General features: G+C 41.0%; 1 protein-coding gene across 3 annotated transcripts in view; it reads left to right on the top strand.

Moving 5' to 3' along the window:
• NELL2 (neural EGFL like 2) overlaps window positions 1-26126 on the top strand; it is a 465627-nt gene that overhangs the window by 278937 nt on the left and 160564 nt on the right. For all 3 annotated transcript variants that reach the window (XM_060191433.1, XM_016188843.2, XM_060191432.1), the window contains exon 14: window positions 1036-1161. In XM_060191433.1, the coding sequence (XP_060047416.1) occupies window positions 1036-1161 (126 nt within the window). The remainder of the gene's footprint in view (window positions 1-1035; window positions 1162-26126) is intronic.

The raw sequence follows: 26126 nt of genomic DNA, 5'->3' as shown, positions 1-26126 counted from the left end.
GATTTAAGAAATTCAAATTCTTCTGGCAAAAGTCCTTGCCTGGCCAACACATTAAAATATTTAATAATGCAAGTTATATAATGATAAAATACCTTTGAGTACTTCAGAGAGGTGCTATAAAACTGGGACAGTTTGGTTGTCAAAATGTATATCCGTCCCAATTAGTAATAGTACCTCTTAGAACTTAGCATCTGTAAGTCTTTGCACTCAAAAGTTTGTGTGCAAATTTCTATGAAGGTTCTTAAAGATTATATCTCACCTTGATATTTTACAACTGTCCTTTATAGCAGGTCTGTAGCAGAGATTTCATCGATGTTCAGACATTTATGGGATAACTGTCTCTCTACTTATATATCTGATAATATCTTACTGGTTTCACATCTGGAAGTGAAGGTGTATAAACTTAATGCTTTATTTAATTCTTGGGGACTGTTCCAAGTTATATTATAGTAAGTGAATGGAGAAACAACATAAGCTAGGTTCAATGATTGAAACTTCCAACACTCTATAAAACAACCCAGTCTATGCCCTGACTCACTTTATTCAGCTCAGGTAGGTGAAAGCAATGAGAAATTCCAAGTGTATTTGGAATGATGCTTGCTGAAACATGCAGGCATTTCTTAAACTCCAGTAATCACTGCTGGAAAATAAACTCCCTATGTCTGTCCCTTGAACACCAAGCACTCTTATTAAAGAAGTTTTGAATGTGTTGGAAAGGTGCTTTAAATTAGTAACTATTGGAGGGATAGGTGGTGGTGCCCCTGGTTAAGCATACACATTACAGTGCACAGGGACTCAGTTTCAAGCCCCTGATCCCCAGCTGCAAGGAGAAAGCTTCACAAGTGGTGAAGCAAGTGTGCAGGTACCCCCCCCCACTTCTCTCTCTTTCTCCTCTCAGTTTCTCTGTCTCTATGGAATACTAAATAATTAAATAAATAATAGTAACTATTTCCCAACTACCATCAAAGAAAATTGTAGAGGTGTTGCTGAATATGGGCCTCTTGTTAACTTCTTTGCCTTCCTTTGCTTTTACAGACATTGATGAGTGTGCTGAAGGACGCCATTACTGTCGCGAGAACACCATGTGTGTCAACACCCCGGGCTCTTTCATGTGTATTTGCAAGACTGGCTACATCAGAATTGACGATTATTCATGTACAGGTAAACTGCAGCTACCTGAGAAATAGAATCTTCCTTTGCCTTAAATTTGCTTTAAGTTTTGAGAATTGCCAGTAAATTTACCAGTTTCTACTTCTTAGTTTATTCTAAACAATTTTACATGATAGCAATATATTCTTTTTTTCTTTTGTAGACAACACTTAGTATACAGATATATTTCTACATAAAAAGGGATGAGAACACATGACTTCTAATTGGCCACAGTCTAAAAGGAAGGGAGATGTGGGAATAATAAATGAAGGGTTAAGGGTGCATTCTATAGTCAAGGGCAAATTGAACTTTTAGAGGTTGGCTAAATGTACTGTTAGCAGATGCTGCACACTGCAGCCTATGTAGAGTTATGCTGCAGTGTTGCTTGAGTCATACAAAGAAAAGTCTTTTTTAATTATTAGTGATTTAATAATGATCCATAAGGTAGTGGGATAAGAGGAGTACAATTCTGTAAAATTCCCACCACCAGAGTTCCATATCCCATCTCCTCCATTAGAAGCTTCCCTGTTCTTTATCCCTCTGGTTGTGTGTGGATGATTATGGGGTGCAGAAGGTGGGAAGTCTGGCTTCTGTAATTGCTTCTCTGCTGGACATGGGAATTGACTGGTTGATCCATATCCCCAGCCGATTTCTGTCTTTCCCTGGTGGGGCAGGGCTCTGGGGAGGTGGGGTTCCAGTACACAATGGTGAGGTTGTCTGCCCATGGAAGTCAGGTTGGCTTCATGGTAGCATCTGGAACTTAATGGCTGAAGAGTATCAAGATATAAAGTGGAACAAATTGTTTTATAATTAGGAGCCTAAAGGTAAGACTATAGCAGATAGGTTTGGGGCCTTCATGTTGGAAGAAGCTAGGAAGTCTATTTTGCGTATATCCCAAGGGGCCCATGACTTTACTAATTTTTGCCTTAGCCTGACAACTAACCTGCAGGTGGGCTCAAAATATTGTCTGGAAAGATGGTGTCAGAGTTGGGAATAGGACTAGAAAGCTGGCTCATAACAGAGTAGCTCCCAAATATGGGGAAAGTGTGCTGGTCTCTTGCCCTTATCCACAAAGGTCAAGTCTTAATAAATGCATGGAAAATAAAATACTAATACCAATAAGTCTGAAGTCCAATGTAATGGTTAAAAAAAAAAAACATGACGAAACTGCTGCACTTCAGAGAGTTATATTTCAAGATGTGCTCATTGAAAATAAGAGTGCTAGCCATTTCAGATGGGTCTGCTTATAGGGAGTTAAAGAGCATTGTGCCTTTTTACACTCCTACTGAATCTTTTCTTTTCTGTGCTTAACATATAAATTGGCCTTGTATTAAATGATGAGTGTTGAGCCTTTTTTTTTAACTTTTTAAAAAATTTTATTTATTTAAAAAAGGAGACATTAACAGAACCATAGGATAAGAGGGGTACAACTCCACACAATTCCTACCACCAGATCTCTGTATCCCCTCCCTTCCCCTGATAACTTTCCTGTTCTCTAATGTCGGGCTGAGCTTCACGGGTGGGAAACAGAGACGACCAGGGACTCATGGCTGAGTGGTGTGCAGTTCAGTCTTTATTCATGTGGAACGCAGCACAATCTAAGCTATCTCTAATCACAATCTTGTCCTTATATATCCTGAGACAGAACAGTCAGGTCCGAAGAGGATGTACGTAGGATAGGGGGTGGAGAGAAGGAAAAAGCTCGAGCCAGTGAGGATTAAACCAATACCCTGGAGCCAGGGGAGTGCTTAGTTAACAGTGGTTATGTAAATAGAATACAGTGTTAAGCAGGGGGGATTAAACCAATGAAACAGAAGGGGTTTTGGAAGCAGAATTTAGAAGCATACCAACACTCTCACCCTCTGGGAGTATGGACCCAAGGTCATTGTGGGATGCAGAAGGTGGAAGGTCTGGCTTCTGTAATTGCTTCCCTGCTGAACATGGGCGTTGAATTGTCAATCCATACTCCCAGCCTGCCTCTCTCTTTCCCTAGTAGGGTGGGGCTCTGGGGAAGTGGAGCTCCAGGACACATTGGTGGGGTCGTCTGTCCAAGGAAGTTGGGTGGCATCATATGGGACCTGGTGGCTGAAAAGAGAGTTAATATACAAAGCCAAAAAAATTGTTGAACAATCATGGACCTAAAGGCTGGAATAGTGCAGATGAAGAGTTGGGGGGTCCTCCATTTTTTAGATAGCTAGCTGGCATATTTTATATTTCAAAGGGCCTGTTTTTTTTTTTTTTTTAAGCGGTTCATTTCCACTATGAGTCTGTCTACTGGAAGTAAATCCAGAGACTAGCTTAACTGTCACTCCTTAAACAAAGTCTGCTCCTTCACATTACCTCTCCTGGGTATTTTCTATTCATACAAAACCCCCAAACTATTGTCACTTTGAAAATTTGGGGAGGATGATGAAAATAATATGCCACTTTGTAGGAATTCTCAAGAAAATCAATATCAGATCTTTGTCATTCCTAGGACTTCCCCATTCCCAGCCCACTTTTCTAGACACAGAGGGAGGCAGAGATAACTAGAGGCAGAGGGAGTTGGGAGAAGAGAGAAAGGCATCACAGCACTTAAACTTCTCCCAGTACAGTGGTGGCCAGACATGAACTTGGGTTACTCAGAACAAAGTAGGCACCCTCTCAGGAGAGCAATCTTGCTAACACAAACTCACTTAAAAGTAAAAGTTTTTCACACCATTATTTTTGTGCCTGAGAAGTCAGAGCTATGAACTTCAAGATCATGAGGTAATATTGTAATGGTATAGTAATATACCAACATTTTCAACTATTACCATGCTCAGTGCTGACACTATGAATCCAGTGCTCCTGGAGGCCATTTTATTGGATAGGCCATAAAGAAATTGGGGGAGGGAGACAAGACAGTAAATGAGAGAAAGAGACAGAGAGACAGAGACCTGCAGACCTGCTTGTGAAGCATCTGCCCTGCATGTGTGGAGCAGGGGCTGGATCCTGGATGCTTCCTAGGGTCCTTGTGCTTCCTCCTGTGCAGTTAACCCAGTGTGCCATGGCTTGGCCCCCATCACTCTATGCTTCAACTGAAGAAGAGAAGTATTCTTGCTCTCATCTTTTCTGTGGACTATAACTAGGTCTAAAAATCTGATAAATTACATCATAAATAAGATTGTTTTACTCAAGAAATATAAATGGGTGATTTCATTTTGGACTCGAGTCAGGTGACTGGTCATTGCCAGAACTCCTTTTATGTTAGGCCAGGCAGGGATGGCACTCAGGGTTCCTGGAAAAGAAATAAATATTTAAATTCTCCTCTTTGGCTATCCAAACAGCTCACCTGGTAGGGTGCATGCACTGCCATGCAGGTGACTTAACTCCCAATCTGGCCTCCAGTGCTCTTGGAGGGAAGCTTCCCTGCACTCTGGTGTATTTCTGTTGCTCACTCTGTCTTTCTGTCACTCTCTTACTATCTGAAAAAGTTAGCTCAGAGCACTGCAACCCTGATGATAAAAATATATATATAAAGTATCCCTTTCATATCTTCTTCTTTGCACTGTAAAAAAAAAAACCCTCAAAGAAATGAATCTTCTTCGGAGGGTTTGCCTTGTGGTTAAAGGCACCTCCGCTGTATCTTTTCAAGAGCTTATACATGACTAGGCTCTGACTTTAGTTTCTGGACAAATATTGATGTGTCTTTCCTCTTAATTTTAGTAACAGGCACCATATGCTTGCAAAACAATAAACATCGGGACACCTCTGCAGAGCTCTCTGATGACTGTGGCTGAGCTCTTGGAGTTCTGATCTTCCCTAGCTTGTATCCCCTACTTTCTTTCCTGATTGAGATCCCCTGCCTTGACATAACAGCTGGCACTCTCAACACTGTACCCAGCAGACTCTCACAGATACTTGCCCTGTCTGGAAATTAATCACAGACATTCTAATTTAAAGAAGAACCCAGGCATAATACACGTTACTTTATAGTCATGAGCTTTGATCAGAAAGAGAAGCCTTTATTTATTTATTTATTTATTTATTTATTTATTTTTGCTTTTATAACCCTGTAGCTCTGGCATACAAATTATGCATGCCACAGCGTAATTACCTTCCATACTAGATAGAATTGCAGGGTTTTTTTTTTTTTTATCTTTCAGTTTCAGGTGATTTCAGTTCTATTTCCTCCATGATGATAAAACTTTGGAGCTGGAAGAATTCTTGAAATCTAATCCTCTAACTTTTGCAAAATAGAAGAAATTGCCTTTCTCCTGGTCATACAGTTAGACCAAAGCAAAGAGGGCCCAAGACCAGCCTCCATTTTCTCAGCTCTTGTAAGATAGCATCATTGTTTAACTTACCACCACATAAAGTAAATGAGGGGAGAAATATTTATGTTTTCTATGGTAGCTCCTTACTCAATTTGTAATGTTTAGTAATTAAACTGTCTTTCATATGTATTGTTGCAATTTGTTCACTTTCACTCCAAGAAGAAAACTTCCCCATAAGTCTTATAATAAGAATCTTAAATCAGTTGAATAAAAATAAATAACAATCTTTCTGGGGCTGTAATGCTACTGCTTAATTGTACTGTTTGCATTGAATACAGCATTTTATGCTCTTCTGTATTCAGTATAATTTTCCATCCTTTGAGGATTTTTAAATAATTAATATTGCATAATATCTCACAGTCTCATGTCCTTTTCTACTTTCATAGAGAAAAGCATGGTTATACCCACAAAGAGAGAGAGAGGGAGAAAGAGAGAGCAGAGAAGGCAGGAGGAAGGAAAAGAATTTGATTAACATGAACCAAATGTAGAAGTCTGTTCCTCAGTGTCTCTCATTGCAAAAATTTAGAGATTTCTTTTAATGAATATTTATTTACTTATTAGTGATAGAGAGAGAGGAAAACAGACAACCAGAACATCACTCTGGCATAAGTGATGTTAGGTATTGAACTCAGCATTTCATGCTTGTATGTTCATCCCTTTGTCCACTAAACCAACTCCCAAGCCCAACATAACGGTTTCTTGATCACTTTATTTATTTTTTCTTAGACCTTTTCAACTGAGATATTTTTTCTACTTACTTTACAATTTAGTCATGAGTCTTCATCCTTCACAGACAGCCCCCCTCATGACCCAAAGTGTCAGTAGTGCCAAGGTTGAAAAGTTCTACCATACAGCCTACCAATCAAAGAAAACTGTAAGGTGTAGACTTTCTTTTCAATTTTTCCTTATGTTTCCTTTAAACTTCTCTGCTTCTGTTAGCATGCTGTGTGCATTTGTTGTCTTTTGTTCACTAAGGGGACCCTTTCTCAATAGGGTACACTAGTCCCTAAGTTATTCACTCACCTGTCTTTCATGCAAATCTGTTCTTTTTTTTTTAATTGAGGTGTTTTTTATTATTATTTTTATTGAGGTTAATGGTTTATAATGCAGTTGTTTACACGTGGCTAGTCTCTCATCTCCCCATGAAAGGTCTATGCAGAACACTCTTACCTCCAAATTAGGTCATTTTCCATCATCAGACAACAAAGCCCCAAGGTCCTTATCACCCCTTCCCTCCCTCTCCTTTCCCCGTACTCTTATTTTCACATTGTGTTTTCCTATTCTTTCTTTATTTCTTAATTTAAACTTACAAGTAAGATCATTTGGCATTCACTCTTCTCTTTTGACTTATCTCACTTAACGTGGTGCCTTAATTTCCATCCAAGATGAGGCAAAATACATGACATCATTTTTTCCTTAGTTGATTTTTTTCAAAGTAGTAGTTCCTTTTTAAAAAAGTAACAATGTATAAGAGTAGAGGTTAATTGGAATGTATATTAACACCATTCCCACTGCAATAGATCTGTGTCCCTATGCTCTCTACTCCCTACACCACCCCTTCAAAAGAGCTTAAAATCTACCCTCCCCTCACCTGAGTCTTTTACTTTTGTGCAATACCCCAAACCCAGTCCAAGTTGCTTTGTGTTCCCTTTTTGTTTTTCTTTCTCAGCTTCTTTTTTTTTTTTTAATTTTTTATTTAAGAAAGGATCAATGAACAAAGCCATAAGGTAGGAGGGGTACAACTCCACACAATTCCCACCACCCATTCTCCATAACCCACCCCCACCCCTGATAGCTTTCCCATTCTCTATCCCTCTGGGAGCATGGACCCAGGGTCATTGAGGGTTGCAGAAGGTAGAAGGTCTGGCTTCTGTAATTGCTTCCCCACTGAACATGGGCGTTGACTGGTCGGTCCATACTCCCAGTCTGCCTCTCTCCTTCCCTAGTAAGGTGTGTCTCTGGGGAAGCTGAGCTCCAGGACACATTGGTGGGGTCTTCAATCCAGGGAAGCCTGGCCAGCATCCTGGTGGCATCTGGAACCTGGTGATTGAAAAGAGAGTTAACATATGAAGCCAAACAATTTGTTGAGCAATCATGGATCCCAGGCTTGGAATAGTGGAGAGGAAGTGTTAGGGAGGTACTCACTGCAAACTCTAGTGTACTTCTGCTTTCAGGTATATATTTTGCAGTAGTTTATGGATACGTGTGAACATAAGCTCTCTCTCACAGAAACTGGTGTATATCTAGGTTATGGGACTTTGTTAGAAAGTGATCCACCTGAGATGAAATTAGAGTGTACTATAAATGGAAAGGTCTCACCTGAGTAATGAAGCTGAAGGGTTGTCATTCCACACGTGAAGTCTCTGGACACAGTCTGAGGTGAAGCATGTTGAGGTGGCAATCGTTGCGTTGGTTAGGTTGTGATCGGCGGATGCAATATTATTTGGTATGGATTGGGAGACGCATACGGGAAAGTGGGCCCTATCCAAGGGTTCCAGGACTGGGGGAAGTAGGGGCTCTATATTGGAGATGTGAGGTTCCTGCTGTCTTAGGGTTCCAAAAGACAATCGATAGTTAATGTTATCATCACATTATTTGGTAATTGGGTTAACTTTGAAAAGTCCTTTTGTTATGGTTTGCTGTACAGTATCCAGTATCTTGTATATAGCTGTGCTATTGGATGCTTCTAATCTACTTGGTCTAGGCTTTTGAGAGAGTCCGCATATCAAATACACAGCCTATATATTAAAAAGATTCAGTTTGTGTTTTGAGAACTTTGAGACATACAACTGATTTTCCCCCTCTCATATTAATTAACTACTGATTTATATGTCTACATTTTGCTAGGAGTGTACATAAACACCATTCCCACCACCAAAAGACTGTGACCCATCCCTCCCACCCACTCCCACCCCCCACTGGCCCAGGAAGCTGCATGTCTACCCCTCACCACAGGGTTTTTACTTTGGTGCCCTACTTACAATTTGATCAGGTCCTGCTTTTAGTTTCCCTTTCAGATCTTCTTAGTCAGCTTCTGTTGATGAGTGGGATCATCCCATACTCATCTTTATCTTTCTGACTTAGTTCACTTATCATAATTCCTTCTAGCTCTGTCCAAGATGGGTCAGAGAAGGTAGGTTCATTGTTCTTGATAGCTGCATAGTATTCCATTGTGTATATATACCACAGCTTTCTCAGCCACTCATCTGTTGTTGGGCACCTGGGTTGCTTCCAGGTTTTAGCTATTATGAATTGTGCTGCTATGAACATAGGAGTACACACCTCTTTTTGGTTGGGTGTTATGGAGTCCTTGGGGTATAACCCCAGGAGAGGAATTACTGGATCATATGGAAGGTCCATGTCTAGCCTTCTGAGAGTTTTCCAGACTGCTCTCCACAGAGGTTGTACCAACTTACATTCCCACCAGCAATGTAAAAGGGTTCCTCTGTCCCCACATCCTCTCCAGCATTTGTTGCTGCTGTCCTTTTTGATGTATGCCATTCTTACAGGAGTGAGGTGGTATCTTAGTGTTGTCCTTATTTGCATTTCTCTGACAATCTGACAATCTCTAGAGCAGTTTTTCATATGTTTGTTAGCCTTTTGGATCTCCTCTGAGGTGAATGTTTTATTCATATCCTCTGCCCATTTTTGGATGGGGTCATTTGCTTTTTTGGTGCTAAGTTTGCTGAGCTCTTTATATATTTTGGTGATTAGTTTCTTGTCTGATGTCTGGCATGTGAAGATCTTCTCCCATTCTGTGAGGGGTCTCTCTGTTTGTTTAATAGTTTCTTTGGATGTGCAGAAGCTTTTCAATTTGATGTAGTCCCATTGGTTTGTTTCTGCTTTAGTCTTCCTTGCAATTGGGTTTGATTCATCAAAGATGTCCTTGAGGTATAGGTGGGAAACTGTTTTACCAATGTTTTCCTCTAAGTATTTGATTGTTTCTGGTCTGACATCTAGGTCTTTGATCCATTTGGAGTTGATTTTTGTTTCTGGTGAGATAAAGTGGTTCAATTTCATTCTTCTGCATGTGTCAACCCAGTTTTCCCAGCATCAATTATTGAAGAGAGCCTCCTTTTTCCATTTAATCCTTTGGGACCCCTTATCAAAGATTAGATGCCCATAGGTGTTGGGATTGACTCTTGGGCCTTCAATTCTGTTCCAGTGGTCTGTGTGCCTATTTTTGTTCCAGTACCATGCTGTTTTGATGATGATGGCTTTATAATATAGTTTAAGGTCTGGGAGTGTGATGCCTCCATTTCTGTTTCTTTTCCTCAAGATGGTTTTGGCAATTCTAGGTGTTCTTTCTCAACTTCTGTTGAGTGGATCATCCCATACTTATCTTTCTCTTTCTGGCTTATTTTCACTTAACATAATTAACTTCAAGCTCTCCAAGATGGGTCAAACGAGGTGGATACATTATTCTTAATAGCAGAGTAGTATTCTAACGTGTATCTATACCACAGTTTTCTCACCCATTCCTCTGTTGTTGGACACCTGGGTTGTTTCCAGGTTTGAGCTATTACAAATTGTGCTGCTGTGAGATGACATCACTTTTAACAGCTCTGTACTATCTCATATCTATAACACAAATTCCTTGCCCACTCATCTGTTGCTGGGCATCTAGGTTACTTACAAGTTTTCGCTATTATGAATTGTGTTGCTATGCACATAGGTGTGCATGGGAGTCTTCTGATAGGTGCTTTTATAGCTTGACCTATTGGGAGATTCTCCAGTGGTAAAATGGCAGGCCTCAGTAGGGGGCAGTAGTAGGGAACTTCTTTAGGACTCCTGAAATGCCCTTGACCTGATACCTGCTGGATGTGCTGCCTCCCAAGAGTGGCTTTGTCTACTCTAAGACCTTCTAGTGCTGGCTTGCTCTATGACACACATCATAGAAAGTCTATAAAGTGTCAGCCCTTAGGGAATTCTACTACAAACTTGATCTGTATTGTTAGACATAGAGCCTCCTCTGCTAGTCCCTAAGGAGTTTTGCTTCTGAAAATACTTAACTTTTTATAGCAGTGCATACTCCTTTGTAGTGGTTGCATTTTATGACTCATTGTCTTTCTCATTCTATAAAATAGTCAGTCCCAGTGTTGTTTTTGTTGTTGTCTTTATTTCCTTTTCTTCTCCTTTTGCTTCTCCTCCTTCTTTTCTTCCTTTTCCCTCTGCCTTGTCCTTTTTCTTCCTCTCCTCTCCTCTCCTCTCCTCTCCTCTCCTCTCCCTGCCCCTCCCCTCCCCTCCTCCCCTCCTCTCTTCTTCTCTCTTCTCTTAAGTATTACCATCACCCAGACTGGTTTAGTTTTATGATCATGGAGAAAAAGTCGTAAATTTTATCATGAAAGGTTCCCCCCCCCTCTTCTTTATTACTGTTGATTTCCTAGCATATAAAAGTCTTAAATGCTGTTGTCATGCTCAGTAGGTTACAAAGAAGCATTTACTGCTTCTTGTAACCTGTGTATACCCTTCTCTCAAATCACTGCTTCCTGTTTATGCAATGCCTTATGAAGCAATGCTAGAGAAGATAATCCAAGGGACTAGATAGTATAATGGTTATGCAAACAGATTCTCATACCTGAGGCTGGCTCCAAAGTCTCAGGTTCAATCTTTCACAGCACCATAAACCAGAGGTGAAGAATGCTATGTTTTTTTTTTAAAGAAAAGATAAGACAATTTGTTTAAGGTGTTAAAAAAAAAACTTCATTTGGAAGAGGCAGTAATGCCATTTAAAAATATCTCAAAGGATTAAAATTGAAGCTGGTAATTTTATTGTATAGATGGATAATAGTATTAACAGCTATTTTAAAATAGCTAAGGATAGAGTTCTCAAAATCACAAATACAGAACAAGACAGAAAACTGTGTTTGTGTGATAATAATTACTTGACTATAAATGGAAAATGAGTTTAAAAAAAACAGCTCTGAACAATGGCAGAGAGAATAGGGGGTCAGGAGAAGCACAGATCACAGAACAGCAACTACAAAAACAGGAAGTAAACACATGACTGTCAGCATTCACAGGAAAATCCCAGTCCACAAGGTTATTTTCTTGATAGTTGTAAAATGCATGATGCTTCATCTTTAGTGAAAGGCCTAGCACAAAGAAATCTTTAATAAATGTAAACTACTATTATTGCTGCTGCTACTGTTATGACTAGACAAACTATCCTCTTAAGGGAAAGTGTTGCTTCCCTGGGACCTTATCAGCTGGGCTTTTCTCTGGTTATTTTTCAGCTGAGTGATTGATTAGCTCTGTGCAGTAGATAGCTTCACTACAACAACAGGTTCAATGTACTGCTGTGCATTCTACTGCCCTTCTTCTGTACCTGTGAAAAAAGACTTGAGGAAAGAAAGGAAAACCTTAGAGCAACTGAATAACACTTTCGCTGGAAGCGAAACAAAAATAAATAAAAATCAACTCCTTCCTTAGTAGAATCCCTTGTACTTCCCTGATAGGGGAAAATTCCCCTTTGTTCTTGTGCTGTAGTGTTAGTTGGTCTCCTCTGGGGCTAGATATTCCAGAGTCCAGCCTTGTAGACTAACCTCTCTAGAGCAAAGACCAGGTCCTCAAAGGAATTGCTGAGTCTAGTCACTCTTTCTGCAAGGCAGGGTTTCTGAGCAACCCTGCCCTGCTTCTGTCTGGAGATTTCTTTTTTTTTTCCCTCTTTTTTGTTGCCCTTTTTTTTTTTTATTATTGTTGTAGTTATTGTTGTTGTTGATGTCATCCTTGTTGGATAGGACAGAGAGAAATGGAGAGAGGAGGGGAATTGTTGTATGCTTTACATTGGGTTCTAGTTCTCCCCCGCCCAGAGAATTGGATCAGTCCTGTTAATTTCACGGGCCCGCTTGGCCCCACCCCAAGGAACCCCGAGAGAGGGCCAGAGTTCCAGAGAGAAGGTTCCTGATTTACAGAGTGAGAGAGAGTGCTTGCGCTGCCGCAAAGAGACAGCAGAGTTCTGTTTGGTGATTAGTTTGTCTTAGTTAATGAATCGTTGTTCCTAAATAAAGAAATACAGCTTCCCTGCCCAGCCGTTGTCTCCGCGTCTCTGTTACCCGCCCGAGAAGCTAGCCCGCCCAGCTAGAGCCGTCCAAATTTTAACAACAAATGGCACCCAACTTGGGGCTGACCTGCGCATCTCTCAGATAAGTAAAGACAATTTGGCTACCTATGCACTATGGCCTTCTCTTCTGCTTGTGAAGAGATCTCCAAAGGCCTCTGCTCTTTCTTCACGAGACTGTTTTGCTGTTTCTGGAACATTTATCTCTGGACCACTCTGTGGTTTCCACTCACTCGGGCGAACTCAGAACAGCCAGTGGGAATAGCCAGCGGGCGGGAGGCGAGGCGCGGAGCTGCCTTTTCCACCTGGTGGAACAGCCAGCCAGCAGACTGCACCCAGACAACCCCGCGCACCACGCACCACGCCCGCAGCCCTGCAGCCCCGCAGCCCGCAGGAGGCTGCCGCCAGCACGCTAGAGCCGAATGCCAACACGCTGGAGCCCGATGCCACCACGCAAGAGCCCGATGCCAACACGCAAGAGCCCGATGCCAGCATGCAGGCCAGCCCACAGGAGCCGGCTCTCCACCGCGTGGCACAGGGCACTGGACGCGTGATCCCTCCACGCTGCTCGGCCACTGTGAGCAGGGCAGCAGACATGGCAGGGCCATGGGGCAGGGCCGTGGCGGCCTATCATGGCCGCCACCCCTGGGCACCTAGGCCCACACCTTCTACAAGCCTGGCCTGCCTGCCCTCTTGCTATGAATTCTGGAACGATCCCAGACCTCCCGGACCCCCAGGCTCCCTGCCGAAACTGGGCACATGAGATCTCCAGCTTGCCAGTCCGGTCTGAAGGCAGACAAGCTGGAGTACGCAGAGATTTGTGCAGAGATCGCAACCTGCAATTCCTAGAAGTGAAGCTGCGCGGGAAGCCACCTCCGGATGGTGAACCCCCCTCCCCCAACAACTAAGACAGTACAGATTTAAATTCATGTTTAAAATGACATGTCTTCGTAACAAAGGTTTCTCTCCTTGTATACTAATGACCATGTTTATGTGTATGTTTAAAGTTTGGTAAACAGTAACTTTAAGGCTAAATTCTTACTAGACAAAGTTAAATGAAAAAGGTTTTCAACATAATTCTCATAAAGATAAAATTAACTTACATTTAAAGTCTGAGGTAAAAATTAGTTAACAATCAATATATTTTAACTAAGTTGGTCTAAACAAAAGGTTAAATAGACTTGTTGATGTGTAAAACTCTCCATTACCTTCTCTATTAGAAATGGTAGATCGCACAATGGCTATGCTAATTATTCTCATGCCTGAGGTTTCCTTTCCTGACTCCATCTTGAATGGATGTAACAAAAGGTTAAAAAGACGTTGTTGCTATGTAAAAGTCTCAAATTCCTTCTCTATTAGAAATATGCTAATAACAAGTTTTGTTTCATAGTAAGTAAGTTGCAGCCAGCTGCCTTTGGGACTCTAGGCTGTTCCCCGCCCCCATGCAAATGCCCGTCAAGGCAAGTAGCCCCCCAGAGGCAAGAAATGTTTTTTTTAAGCTGATAAAGTTTAGCCCACAGAGGCAGATATGGCCCTCTCAGGCCTTCCCTTAGCAGCACACTGGTTCTTGTTACTTGCTTGCATGTTTCTCCATGTTTGTGCCAGTTTCTTTTTATAAAAATGCCTGTACGATATAGGTTTCTGTTCACCCCACACCCTTGATACCCTTGATAAGAAAAGGGGGAATTGTTGTATGCTTTACATTGGGTTCTAGTTCTCCCCCGCCCAGAGAATTGGATCAGTCCTGTTAATTTCACGGGCCCGCTTGGCCCCGCCCCAGGGAACCCCGAGAGAGGGCCAGAGTTCCAGAGAGAGGGTTCCTGATTTACAGAGTGAGAGAGAGTGCTTGCGCTGCCGCAAAGAGACAGCAGAGTTCTGTTTGGTGATTAGTTTGTCTTAGTTAATGAATCGTTGTTCCTAAATAAAGAAATACAGCTTCCCTGCCCAGCCGTTGTCTCCACGTCTCTGTTACCCGCCCGAGAAGCTAGCCTGCCCAGCTAGAGCCGTCCGAATTTTAACAACAGGGGAAGACAGAGAGGGGGAGAGAAAGATAGAAACTTGCAGACCTGCTTCACCACCTGTGAAAGGACTCCCCTGCAGATGGGGAGTTGGGGATTCCAACCAGGATCCTTAGGCCAGTCCTTGCACTTCGCGCCACATGAACTTAACCCACTAAGTTACCACCTGACTCCTATGTCTGGAGATTTCTTTTCTGAAGAATCACAATAAGTATCAGACAGTCCCTCCATCTGGACTCCAGTTGCCCTGACTATTGGAACAAACACTTGTATCTTTATGAACAGGCTCATAAAGGCTCTAGACTTGCAATATATGAGAAAATCATAGTACTAATTTTTAAGTGAGAAATAGACATTAAGTTTCTTAATATATATTTATTTTTCAGTGAAACAAAATATTGACAGCAAAACACACACACACAAACAGAGAGAGAGAGAGAGACCAGAACACTATGACTCTGGCTGATGCAAGTGCTGGGGAATGAACTTGAGATCTTAGAACCTCAGGAATGAAAGTCTTTTACATAACTATCATGATGCTATTTCCCTTAGACATTAGGTTTTACTATTTAAAATGTACCTCTTCATATTAAAAGGTAATCCGTGAATCACCTGTAGTTTACTACATGTGTCATTGTTACAGGGACATCTTATACCCTCCAAATTCTGTTACAGGGTGAGCTTATGGCCTCCCCCAATTTTATGAGGTTAGTATAGAAATCACTAATTTGAGGTTATTATCTAGTAGGTGCTACCATAAAAATATATTAATTAACTTAATAAAAACAGGTTTTATTTTCTTAAACTAGAGACAGTGATATGCACTTAGTAAAGGGATGCCCATGTGGACTGCTCCCTCCACTCCCTCCAGTCATTGTTTCTCCCCTTCCTGGTCCAGCCCTCATATCTCCTCACCTCAGCTCCATGCTCCCAGTTCCAACTTTATCTCCTTTTCCATCTCTCCCTGCAAGGTACTACTGCATTATGCTTCTTCCTCTGTCTCCTGCTGTTTATAACCTAAATTGAAAGGTCAGATTCCAGGTTCTCCACTGTCCAAACATATGTCTTGCATTCTTCCTTTGGGGCACTTTTTGTTTTATGTTACTTGGTGCTAGGAATTCTGGGAAATGTAGTTTTATTACCTTTTATCCTGCAGACCTGCTTCACCTCTTGTGAAGTGACTTGAACCAGTATCCTTATGTCAGTCCACATGTTCCATGCCATGTGTGCTTAACCCACTGCGCCACCATCCAGCCCCAATGTAGACTTTTCTACATCAAGTTATACACCTTAATTAAAAAAAATTATTATTGGATAGAGACAGAGAGATATTGATGGGAGAGAGGCAAAGAGACACCTAAAGCTCTACTTCATCACTTTTGAAGCTTTCCTCCTGCTTGAACCCAGGTCCTTGGGCACTGTAGTGTGTGCAGTTAACCAGGAGTGTCACCACCTGGCACCCACACCTTAATTTTTTATTAGTGATTTAATAATGACTAACAAGATTATAGGCAAGGAGGGGTACAATTCTCACCACCAGATTTCCATTATCCCATCCCCTCCATTGAAAGCTTCCCTATTCTTTATCCCATTGGGGTTATGAACCAAAAATTTTTATGGGGTGCAGAAGGTGGGAGGTCCTTCTTTAATTACTTCTTCACTGAACATGGAAGTTAGTAGGTGATCCATACCCCCAGTCTGTCTCTTCCCGTAGTGGGATACGGTTTTGGGGAGGTGATGTTTCAGGACACGTTAAGAGGTTGTCTGCCCATGGTAGTCAAGATAGCATCATAGTAGCCCCTGCAACTTGACACCTTAATCTTTCTTTCTTTCTCTCTTTCTTTTTGCCTCCAGGGTTATTGCTGAGGCTCAGTGCCTGCACTATGAATCCACTGCTCCTGGAGGCCATTCTTCCCATTTGTTATTGTTATTGCTCTTGTTGAATAGAACAGAGAGAAATTGAGAGGTGGGGGAAGACAGAGAGGGAGAGAGAAAGATAGACACCTGCAGACAAACCTGCTTTGTCACTGGTGAAGTGAAAACGACCCCCCTGTAGGTGGGGAGATGGAAGCTCGAACCAGGAGACTTAATGCCGGTCCTCATGTTTTGCGCCATGTGCACTTAACCCGCTGTACTACCACCCGGCCACCCGACACCTTAGTTTTTTAATACCATGAAACAGAATTAATAGCCCACTTGTGACCTGTAACATTATAAGGTAATTATTATTTGTGTTTGAAGATAAAAACATGGTCACCAAAGCTAATCAAAACAACAACAGTAGGACTCAGATGTCTCTCTTTCCCTCTTTTTTTCCGCCTCCCATCTCAATTTCTCTCTGTTCTACCAAATAAGATAGAGAAAAAAGGAGGGAAATGGCCTTCTAGAGCAGTGGATTCACAGTTGCCAGTACTGAGCCCCAGTGATAACTCTGGTGGCAGTAACAATAACAATAAAAATTAATTGTTACAAAGAAGAACTTTAAGCAACATGCTCTAAAAATAAAATAATAAGAACAATAATAATATGTTTAAACAATAATAATATGTTTATACAATCAAGAAAGCATATCAGAAGAACATGCACCATAGTTGCCAGGAAGAGTTAATGTTTCGAAAATTTCAGGGACCTTTCAAAAACTTACTGGCAACAGAAGTAAGCCATGCCTGTGCAGCTAGGGAGGAGGCCAAAGCAATGTGCTTATCTCTTGCTCTTAAACACAGATTGTGTACATACAATTAACAGCGGGCTCAAAGTAGAACCATTGCAAAAGCTCCCGGAGCCCCACTGCCTTTGTAAAAATGAAAAGCCTACAAAGGAGCCTGTGCTATCTGACTGTGTCAGCAAGTGTTGGGTAGAAGCACAGAAGCTCCCTGCAATAGCTGGCTTGTCCGCAGACTTGGCGAGCTTTAAGCAGCACCCAGGTGCAGCCATCCTGGCCATTTCTGACCTCACCCCACCCCAATTCTGGTCTGATTATCAGAACAGCCAGTTCTGTTCACAAGATCCTGCTTCATAAGCTTTGACCTGGTTAGTCGCTAAGCCCTCATTCACCTTTGTCCCAATTGGATGTATGACTTGAGTTTTCTGTTGAGCTTCTTGTGTGAAAGGAAGAGAGCTGAAAACTCGCAGGGTTGAATAAAAGGATTATATGTGTTGCCACCAGTGGAATGCTGGTGGTGTCTTAGCAACAGACACCTGTGGAGTACAGAGTTATTGAAATCAAGAGCCAGCAGATGCTTTTCAGCTCCTTCCTTGATAGCTGGCCTTGACATGTTTGTTGCGATGGCAGCTTGGCCTTCCTTGAGCCTCCTCGCCAGTGGAGTGCTCCTTGGAGCAGAACTTCTATGCTTCTGCCATGATCCAATCCGAGAGACTTCTTTCTTCCCCAGCCCAGGCTACTTCTGTCCTGGTACACTCAGGTCTTAGACTTAAGCTCTGGGGGTGAGTTTCTTCTCTGAAATCTGGTCTCTGTTCTGCCCATTTGTTGGGGACAAGCAAATGCTTCACTAGCTTTCTTTTTTTCTAACCCCGCCCCACCCCACCCCATACACATGGAGCCGGGACCTTACACATAATATAATCTCACTGCTCTGGGTTAATTTTTTTACTGAAAGGGAGAGGGAGAAGGGTGGGGTGGTGGTCAGGCAGTAGCACAGAGAGTTAAGCGTACATGGTGTGAAGTGCAAGGTCCAGTGTAAGGATCCTGGTTCCAGCCCCCAGCTCCCCAGCTGTGGGGGCATTCCCTTCACAAGCGGTGAAGCAATTCTGCAGGTGTCTATCTTTCTCTCCCCATCTGTCTTCCCATCCTCTCTCCATTTCTCTCTGTCCTATCCAACAACAACAGTAATAATAACCACAACAGTGATTAAAAAAAAAAAAAAGCAAGGGCAACAAAAGGGGAAAAAATAGCCTCTAGGAGCAGTGGATTCATGGTGTAGGCATCAAGCCCCAACAATAACTCTGGAGGCTAAAAATAAAATAAAGTAAAATAAAATAAAATATAAGAAAAGAAAGAAATATAAATGGTAGCAGAGCTTTGCCTCATGCCAAGGCATGCCCAAGAACATATCCTCCTAAGTGAGCTCTCTCCAGCCTCCCCCACCCACTTTCCAGTATCCTTTTCATCTCATTTCTGCTATTATATAGGAAGTTTCCTGTGGCTTAACATCTTTCATCAAAGTAAATAACATTGTATTAGTTATCTACTTCAGGGTAACAAAGAGCCCCAAGATATGTAGTTTAGCAGCTGAAAATGACTGAATGTGGCATGGCAAGGTCCTTGGATTGAGGGTCTCTCCCATATCATAGTCAAGATGACTGCCTGGGTTAGGGGAGGATTTGTTTCTAGACTTGTTTTGTGTGGTTTTTGGGAGATTCAGTTTTTCACTGACTGTCTATTAGAGGTCATCTTCAGCTGCTTGCCATATAGAACCTTTTCAATATGGCTGTCTGCGTCATGAAAGCCATGGAGGGTCTGCCAGCAGGATGGAAGTCACCATCCTTAGTGACCTAATGACGGAAGTGACTGCTTGTCCTTTTTGCTGTAGTATGTGGGCTAGAAGCACATCTTCAGACACTTTCCATGCTGAAGGAAGGGAACCACACAAAGGCATAAAGATCAGGAGGAGATGGTAAATAAGACCATTTTAATGTGCCTTCTACAGACATTCAGCTTGTCATAGAGCTCAAGCTCCCACTGTAGCTAGATTTTGCTCTAGAACACCAGCTTGACTATTGAAGGTAAAGAGAGTAAGTAGTAAGGTGTTAGGGACAACCTGTGGAGGGGGGTGATGGTGAAAACCTTGGGATCTTACACATTTCTCTTATTCTTACATCAGAGCTTTGAGCTGGGAACACAGTAAGGTTATTCCCCAATATAACAGCAAGAATAGTGTAAATGAATCATCATAGTATATTATGGTACAATTTGTAGCAAAGAAATGCTCAGAACTCTATAAGAAGCCCAGAACAGACAGTGAGTAATCTCACCAAACCCTGGATATGGGTAGGCCTCATCAAGCGACATTTAAATTGAGGTTTTAAGGATGAGCAGACATTTTGGGAGATAAAGAAGTGAGAAGACATTTCAGGATGAAGGAAGAGTAGCTACAAAAGTATACATTGTTGTGTAATAGCAATTTTTGTGTCAATGGAATTGTAAGTGATAGAGCCTGAAAAATCTGTAGAAAATTCTATGATACATGTTTTTTCTTTGTGAAATATTTCAGTCCCTGCACACTCTAATTGAGATGTTCACTTTGAAGTGTCAGTCCTTTATTTTTGTTTTATGTTATTCTTCTTTTATGGAAATCTTATTATTGAATTGATGATGTTTCAAGCAGTTAATGCAGACCTTAAATCAAGGTGATAGGGCTTTCCATTTTAAGGCAGACAGAATGCTTTGTCAATATCCTTGGAAAGTTCATGAAAACATATTTTCAGTGTGGCCTAATAAGAAGTGATATTCAGATTTTTCATCACCGCTGACTTACTACCTGAGGCATTCACTTCTACAAAATAGATTTGTGTAAACATGTCCACTAAATGTGATAGAATAAAGCAATAACAAAAGTAAGGCAAGAAATGACTACAAGGCTATAGAGACTCTCTCTCCTGAGCTGGCCCATGTGAAATCATTATCATTCTCTCTGACTGGGTCTTCTTTCTGACTGGTTGGTGGCATTTTTTAGCTTGTGAATAATAATAGCTAAGTCTGGCTTTTTGGATTTGAGCTCTTACTCTGCTATCTACTAGCTGTGGTCTGGAGAGCAATTTATCTATTTGCTTCAGTTTCCCAATCCTTAATATTAAATATCATTACCTGTCTTGAATGTTCATTTTAGAATTAAATGAGATAGAGGTATGCACAAGGCCCCAGGTTCAGGTCCCCAGTGCCCATCCTCTTAGGGATAGCTATGAATATGTGCTATAGGTGTCTCTTTTTATCTCTCCTTCTCTATCTTCCCCTTCCCTATCTCTGTCTACGTGATAAATAACTTTCTGTCTCTATCTGATAAATAACTTTTTTTTTTTTACCAGAGCACTGCTCAGCTCTAATTTATGGTGGGTGGGGGATTGAACCTGCACTTTGGAGCCTCAGGCACTAGAGTCTCTTTGCATAACTAGCCCTGCCCTAAGGGAAAAAAAAGAATTAAATGAAGTTTAGTAAATGATCAGCATAACTGGAACATAGTACTCAGCAAGAGGTGTCATTACTGTTGCTGTATGTAAAGACAGCATAATGGTCCTCCCAAGATGTCTACTTCCCCATTCTTAAAACCTGTGAAGATGCTACCTCACATGGCAAAAGGGAACTTTTTCAAGGTTAAAGTCCTCAATATGGGATTATGTTGATTTACATGACCTTAGTATAATCACAGGGGTCCTTAAAAAAACAAGTACCTTTTCTCTACTTTCATGAAAAATAGATGTTATTATGGAAGAAGAATCAGAGAGATGAAATGTTACTGGTTTTGAAGATGAGGTAGGGTTGCATGGGTAGTAATAATCTCTGGAGGAAGTCTCTAGAAGCTGGAAAAGGCAAGGTGACAGAACACCTAGAAAGGAATGTAGCCCTGTGGACATCTTGATTTTAGCTTGGTAGATCTATATAGGATTTTTATTCATTTTTTATTTTTTAATTAATTATTTTTTTTACAGAACTACATGTTGACAGGGTTTTGAATCAACACCATTCCTACATACAGGATTTTTAAATGATAGATGATATGAAACAGATTTCATAGTGTTTCAGTTCACTAAGTTTAGAGTGTTTTGTTATAGTGACAATAAAAAATGAATATAGTATCTGCTAGTGTTAGATAACACTATTAAGTTGTCCAAGATGATATATATATATATTTTTTTTTTTTTCTTTTTGCCTCCAGGGTTATAACTGGGGCTTGGTACCTGCACTACTAATATAAATCCACTGCTCCTGTGGCCATTTTCTTTCTTTATTTTTTAAAGAAATATTTATATTTGGACAGGACAGAGAGAAATTGAGAGGGAGGAGGAGATAAGAAGAGAGACAGAGACACTTGCAGATCTGCTTCTGCTGCTTGTAAAGTGACCCTTCTGCAGATGGGGAGCTGGGGTTTGAACCAGGATCCTTGCACAAGTCATTGTGCTCCATACTATGTATACTTAACAAGGTGTGCCACCTCCTGGCTCAGCTAGAGGGATAAAGAATAGGAAAGCTATCAGGGGAGGGGATGGGATATGGAGTTCTGGTGGTGGGAATTGTGTGGAGTTGTACCCCTCTTATCCTATGGTTTTTGTCAGTGTTTCCTTTTTATAAATAAAAATTTGAAAAGTGATATGTCAATATGATCTCTTATATCCCATCTCTTCCAATTGCTTAAGAGAAACAATTAAATTATAATAATTCCAGAACAAGTCTGATGTTTTGGGCGAAGAATGAGAGGGCTCCTCTGCTAAGGAAAGAGGGATACTGTACCTGTTGATTTACTCTTTAAATTCTTACTGTCATGACTGAGTTGCTTTACCATACTTGTTCTTGGTGAAAACATTAGTGGAGTTCATTGCTTTTCAGCACTGTTTAATAGGCTGCTTCTAATGAACACAAGCACACAAAATCATGCAAAATATAGATTATATGTCAACCCCAAACATATTAAATCAAGCAATGATGTAGTCTCCCCTTCAGCTTTATTACCCTGAGATTAATAACATGAAGGAAGTGGGCAGCCAGTACTTTTGAAGGCACTATATAAAAATTTACTTTGTAGCTTGAAGTAGCTGTTGGGAATTGTTGCTGCCATCCATCTAGAACATGGAGTTGAGAATAATCTTGTAACTCAGAAAGACTTCATGCTAACAAGACAAGGTCTGAGTCACAAATTTTTGAGAGAGATGCAGAGAGACAAAGACACAGAGAGAAACACCAGAGCACTGCACAGCTCTGGCTTACGTGGTGCGGGGAATTGAACCTCAGGCATGAGAGTCTCTTTGATATCCATTATGCTATCTATCCCCGTGAGTCACAAATTAGTGACCTGTGAGCTGAAGTTGTCTCTTGATGATACAGTTGACTTTTGAGGCAGATTAGTGACTTTAGATTTTGACACTCAGAATTCATTATGAAATATAGATTGTAGGCAGCCTTTCTAGATTGTTCTTCACCTATTTGTTCTCGTGTTGCTACGCTACTTCAGCTATTCAGTACAGCTGAAGAATAGCAGCCCTTTCAGGAAATGAATGTCTTTCCATTTTACCACAGCCCTTTGTACCCCAGTACAAAGACACAGCAGGTTCAATAAGAAAATTAATTTCCAAATGCCAGAAATCTTAGCCATTGTGCCTGATCTATTTTCTCTATCTGTTTGACCTGTGAATTGGAATATTTTTAGTTTGGAGCATCTGGCTTGTATCATTAATGTAATAATAAGTATGGCTATCTTAAGGCAAGGTGGTTTTAATATAGAAATAGTACTAAAGGTTGGGCTACATTATGAGTCACTTCTTTATTAAATTCATAAATCGCTGCCTGCCTGAGCTCTCTGAGGTCTCAACTTTAATCCCTGGCGCCACCATAGGCCTAGCTGACTCAAGTCCTGATCTCTCACTCTCTCATGAAAATAAAGAAATCTTTTAAATGGAAGAAATTCATAAGTTACTTCAGAAGTATCATCAGACACTTCCATAAAATTTTGACAGACTGTAATATTTTCCTTGTGAAATTAAATCATATGACACTATAGTGTCAGCCTAATCATCCATCAATTTTAAAAAAACTCTTAAAAATTGAATTGATTGCAAAATATATAGCACAACAAAGGGGGGAACACATAAAATGTGCTTATAAATACTGGATGTCATTTTGTTTTCTTTTTTAAATTTTTATTAGTGATCTAATATTGATTTACAAAATTATAAGATAAGGGGCATAACTCCATACCTTTCCCCACCACCAGAGCTCAGTACCTCCATTCCCTCTAGTGGAAGCTGCATTAGTTCTCCCAAGATTACAGGTATGTGTTGACTGTTATTTGTGTTCTATAACTACTTATTATTTATAATCCTTTACCCATTATTTAGAACTATTTACCCATTTTTTCCCTATGGTTCTGCTTTCTCTTTCTAAGTCATACCTGCTATTTCGTTTTTTTTTTTAAATTATTTATAAAAAGGAGACACTGACAAAACCATAGGATAAGAGGGGTACAACATACAATTCCCACCACAAGAACTTTATATCCCATCCCCTCCTTTGATAGCTTTCTTATTCTTTAACCCTCTGGGAATATGGACCCAGGGTCACTATGGGGTGCATCAGGTGGAAGGTCTGGCATCTGTAATTGCTTCCCCACTGTACATGGGTGTTGACAGGTCAATCCATACTCCCATCCTGCCTCTCTCTTTGCTTAGTGAGGAGGGACTCTGGGGAAGCTGAGCTCCAGGACACTTGGTGGAGTTGTCTGTCCAGGGAAGTATGGTTAGCACCATGCTAGTATCTGGAACCTGGTGGCTGAACAGAGAGTTAACATATAAAGCCAAACAAGTTGTTGACCTTTAGGTTCATGATTAAAGGCTGGAATAGGGCAGATGAAGAGTTGGGGGGGGGGGATCTCCATTTTGTAGATAGCTAGTAGGCATATTTTAGTTATATTTCAAAGGGCCTGTGACTATACTAGTTGTTTTTTTGTTGTTGTTTGTTTGTTTGTTTTGTTTTTTGTCCCTGAGCCTGAAATCTGATATGCAGGTGAGTCCAACTTATTATCTGGGGAGATGATGTCATGGCAGGAAAAAGGACCAGAAAGCTGGATCAGGGAAGAGAGTAGCTCCCAAATATGGGAAAGGTATATAAATATTGATGACTGTAAACCCCACCGATTTGATGTGATCTTTGGCCCATAATCAGCTTAGGATCCTATGTGACCTCTGCATTGCTGTAGATCTGAGGTCACATTCTGTGGTCATGACTAGGAACGTTCCAAGCTGCCCCAATAGCAGGACCCATCTTCCTCACGTATAGCATAGAGTATGTTGTCCAGCCTTTCTTTGGAGGATTGGAACATTCTCTACACTTGTCGATCCATGTTGAGGACAAGGTCCTATGGGGGCCCACAAAACGGTTCTATTTTGTTGTTCCTGATAGAGATGACCAGTAACAATGGAGAGAGGGATTTATTTGAGGTCTAGGCCCATCATGTTTGTTTGGGACTCTCAGGACTCCCTGACTAGGCCCCAGCTGACAGAGTGGACTGATAGTGACTAAAGAGTCATCATAAAGTATGCCAGTCTCTTGCTATTATTATGCTTTTGCAGTCCTTGATTTGATAGCTTGGTTAGCTTTGGAGTGAGTGAGGGAAATGTAATAGGAAGTAGATGAGGTGGGTATCTAAGTCTAAGTAGACACTATTTCATTATGCACTTTATACTGACTCACTGCAGACTATTGTGTATTTTTGCTTTCAGGTATATATTTTTCCCTAATTAATGGATACATGTCAACATATGCTCTTTCTCATGGGACCTGGTCTACATCTAGGCTTTGAGACTTTGTTAGGAAGTGAACCACCTGAAATGGAATTAGAGAATCCTATGAAAGGAAAGGTCTCACCCAAGTAATGAGACTGAAGGGTTGACATTCCATGCCTGACGTCTCTGGAAACAGTCTGGAGTGGAGCATGCTGAGGTGGTACTCCTTGCGTTGATTAGGTTGGGATCAGCAGATGCAATATCATTTAGTATGACTTGAGAGAAGCATGCAGGAAAGTGAGCCCCACCCCAGAGGTTACAGGACTGGGGGAAATATAGGCTCTATAGAGGAAGTGGGATATTCCTGCTGTCTTAGGGCTTAAGAAGGCAATAGATAGTTATTGGTATAATCACATTATTTGGCAATTGGGTTAACTTTGAAATATCCCTTTGTTAGGGTTTTCTGTATGATACACACCATCACCATAATTTATGTCCTTTGACATTATTTGTATATAGCTGTGCCACCGGTTGCTTCTGTTCTCCCTGATCTAAGCTTTTAAGAAAGTCAACATATCAAAGACTTGGCCTATGGTCTGTGCATTAAAACATTTGAGGCATTTAATCAACTTTTGCCCTCTCATATTAATTCAATAGTAATTTGTATTACTACAAATTAATAGGAGTGTACATAAACACTATTCCCTCTACCAAAAGTCTGTTTCTCATCCCATCCCTTCTTAACCCCCCCACCCCAGTAAAGCCGAACATCTGCACTCTCCCTCAACCCAGGGTTTTTACTTGTGCACTACTCCAAATTCAGTCAAAACCTGAAGTTTCCCTTTCTTTTCTTCTTTCTCAACTTCTGTTTATGTGTGGGATCATCCCATACTCCTTTTTATCTTTCTGACTTAGTTCACTTAACATAATTCTTTCTAAAAGAAGGTGGATTTATTGTTCTTAATAGCAGTGTAGTATTTAATTGCATATATATATACCACAGTTTTCTCAGCCACTCAACTATTGTTGGGCATCTGGGTTGCTTCCAGGTTTTAGCTATAACAAATTGTGCTGCTATAAATATAGGTGTTCACACATCTTTTTGTTTGGATGTTATGGATTCCTTGGGGTATATTCCTAGGAGAGGAATTAGTG

Source organism: Erinaceus europaeus, chromosome 5 (genome assembly GCF_950295315.1).
Source record: "Erinaceus europaeus chromosome 5, mEriEur2.1, whole genome shotgun sequence".
Lineage (NCBI taxonomy): Eukaryota > Metazoa > Chordata > Mammalia > Eulipotyphla > Erinaceidae > Erinaceus > Erinaceus europaeus.
Note: the sequence above shows the minus strand (reverse complement) of the source record. Positions and strands in the feature narration are given on the sequence as shown.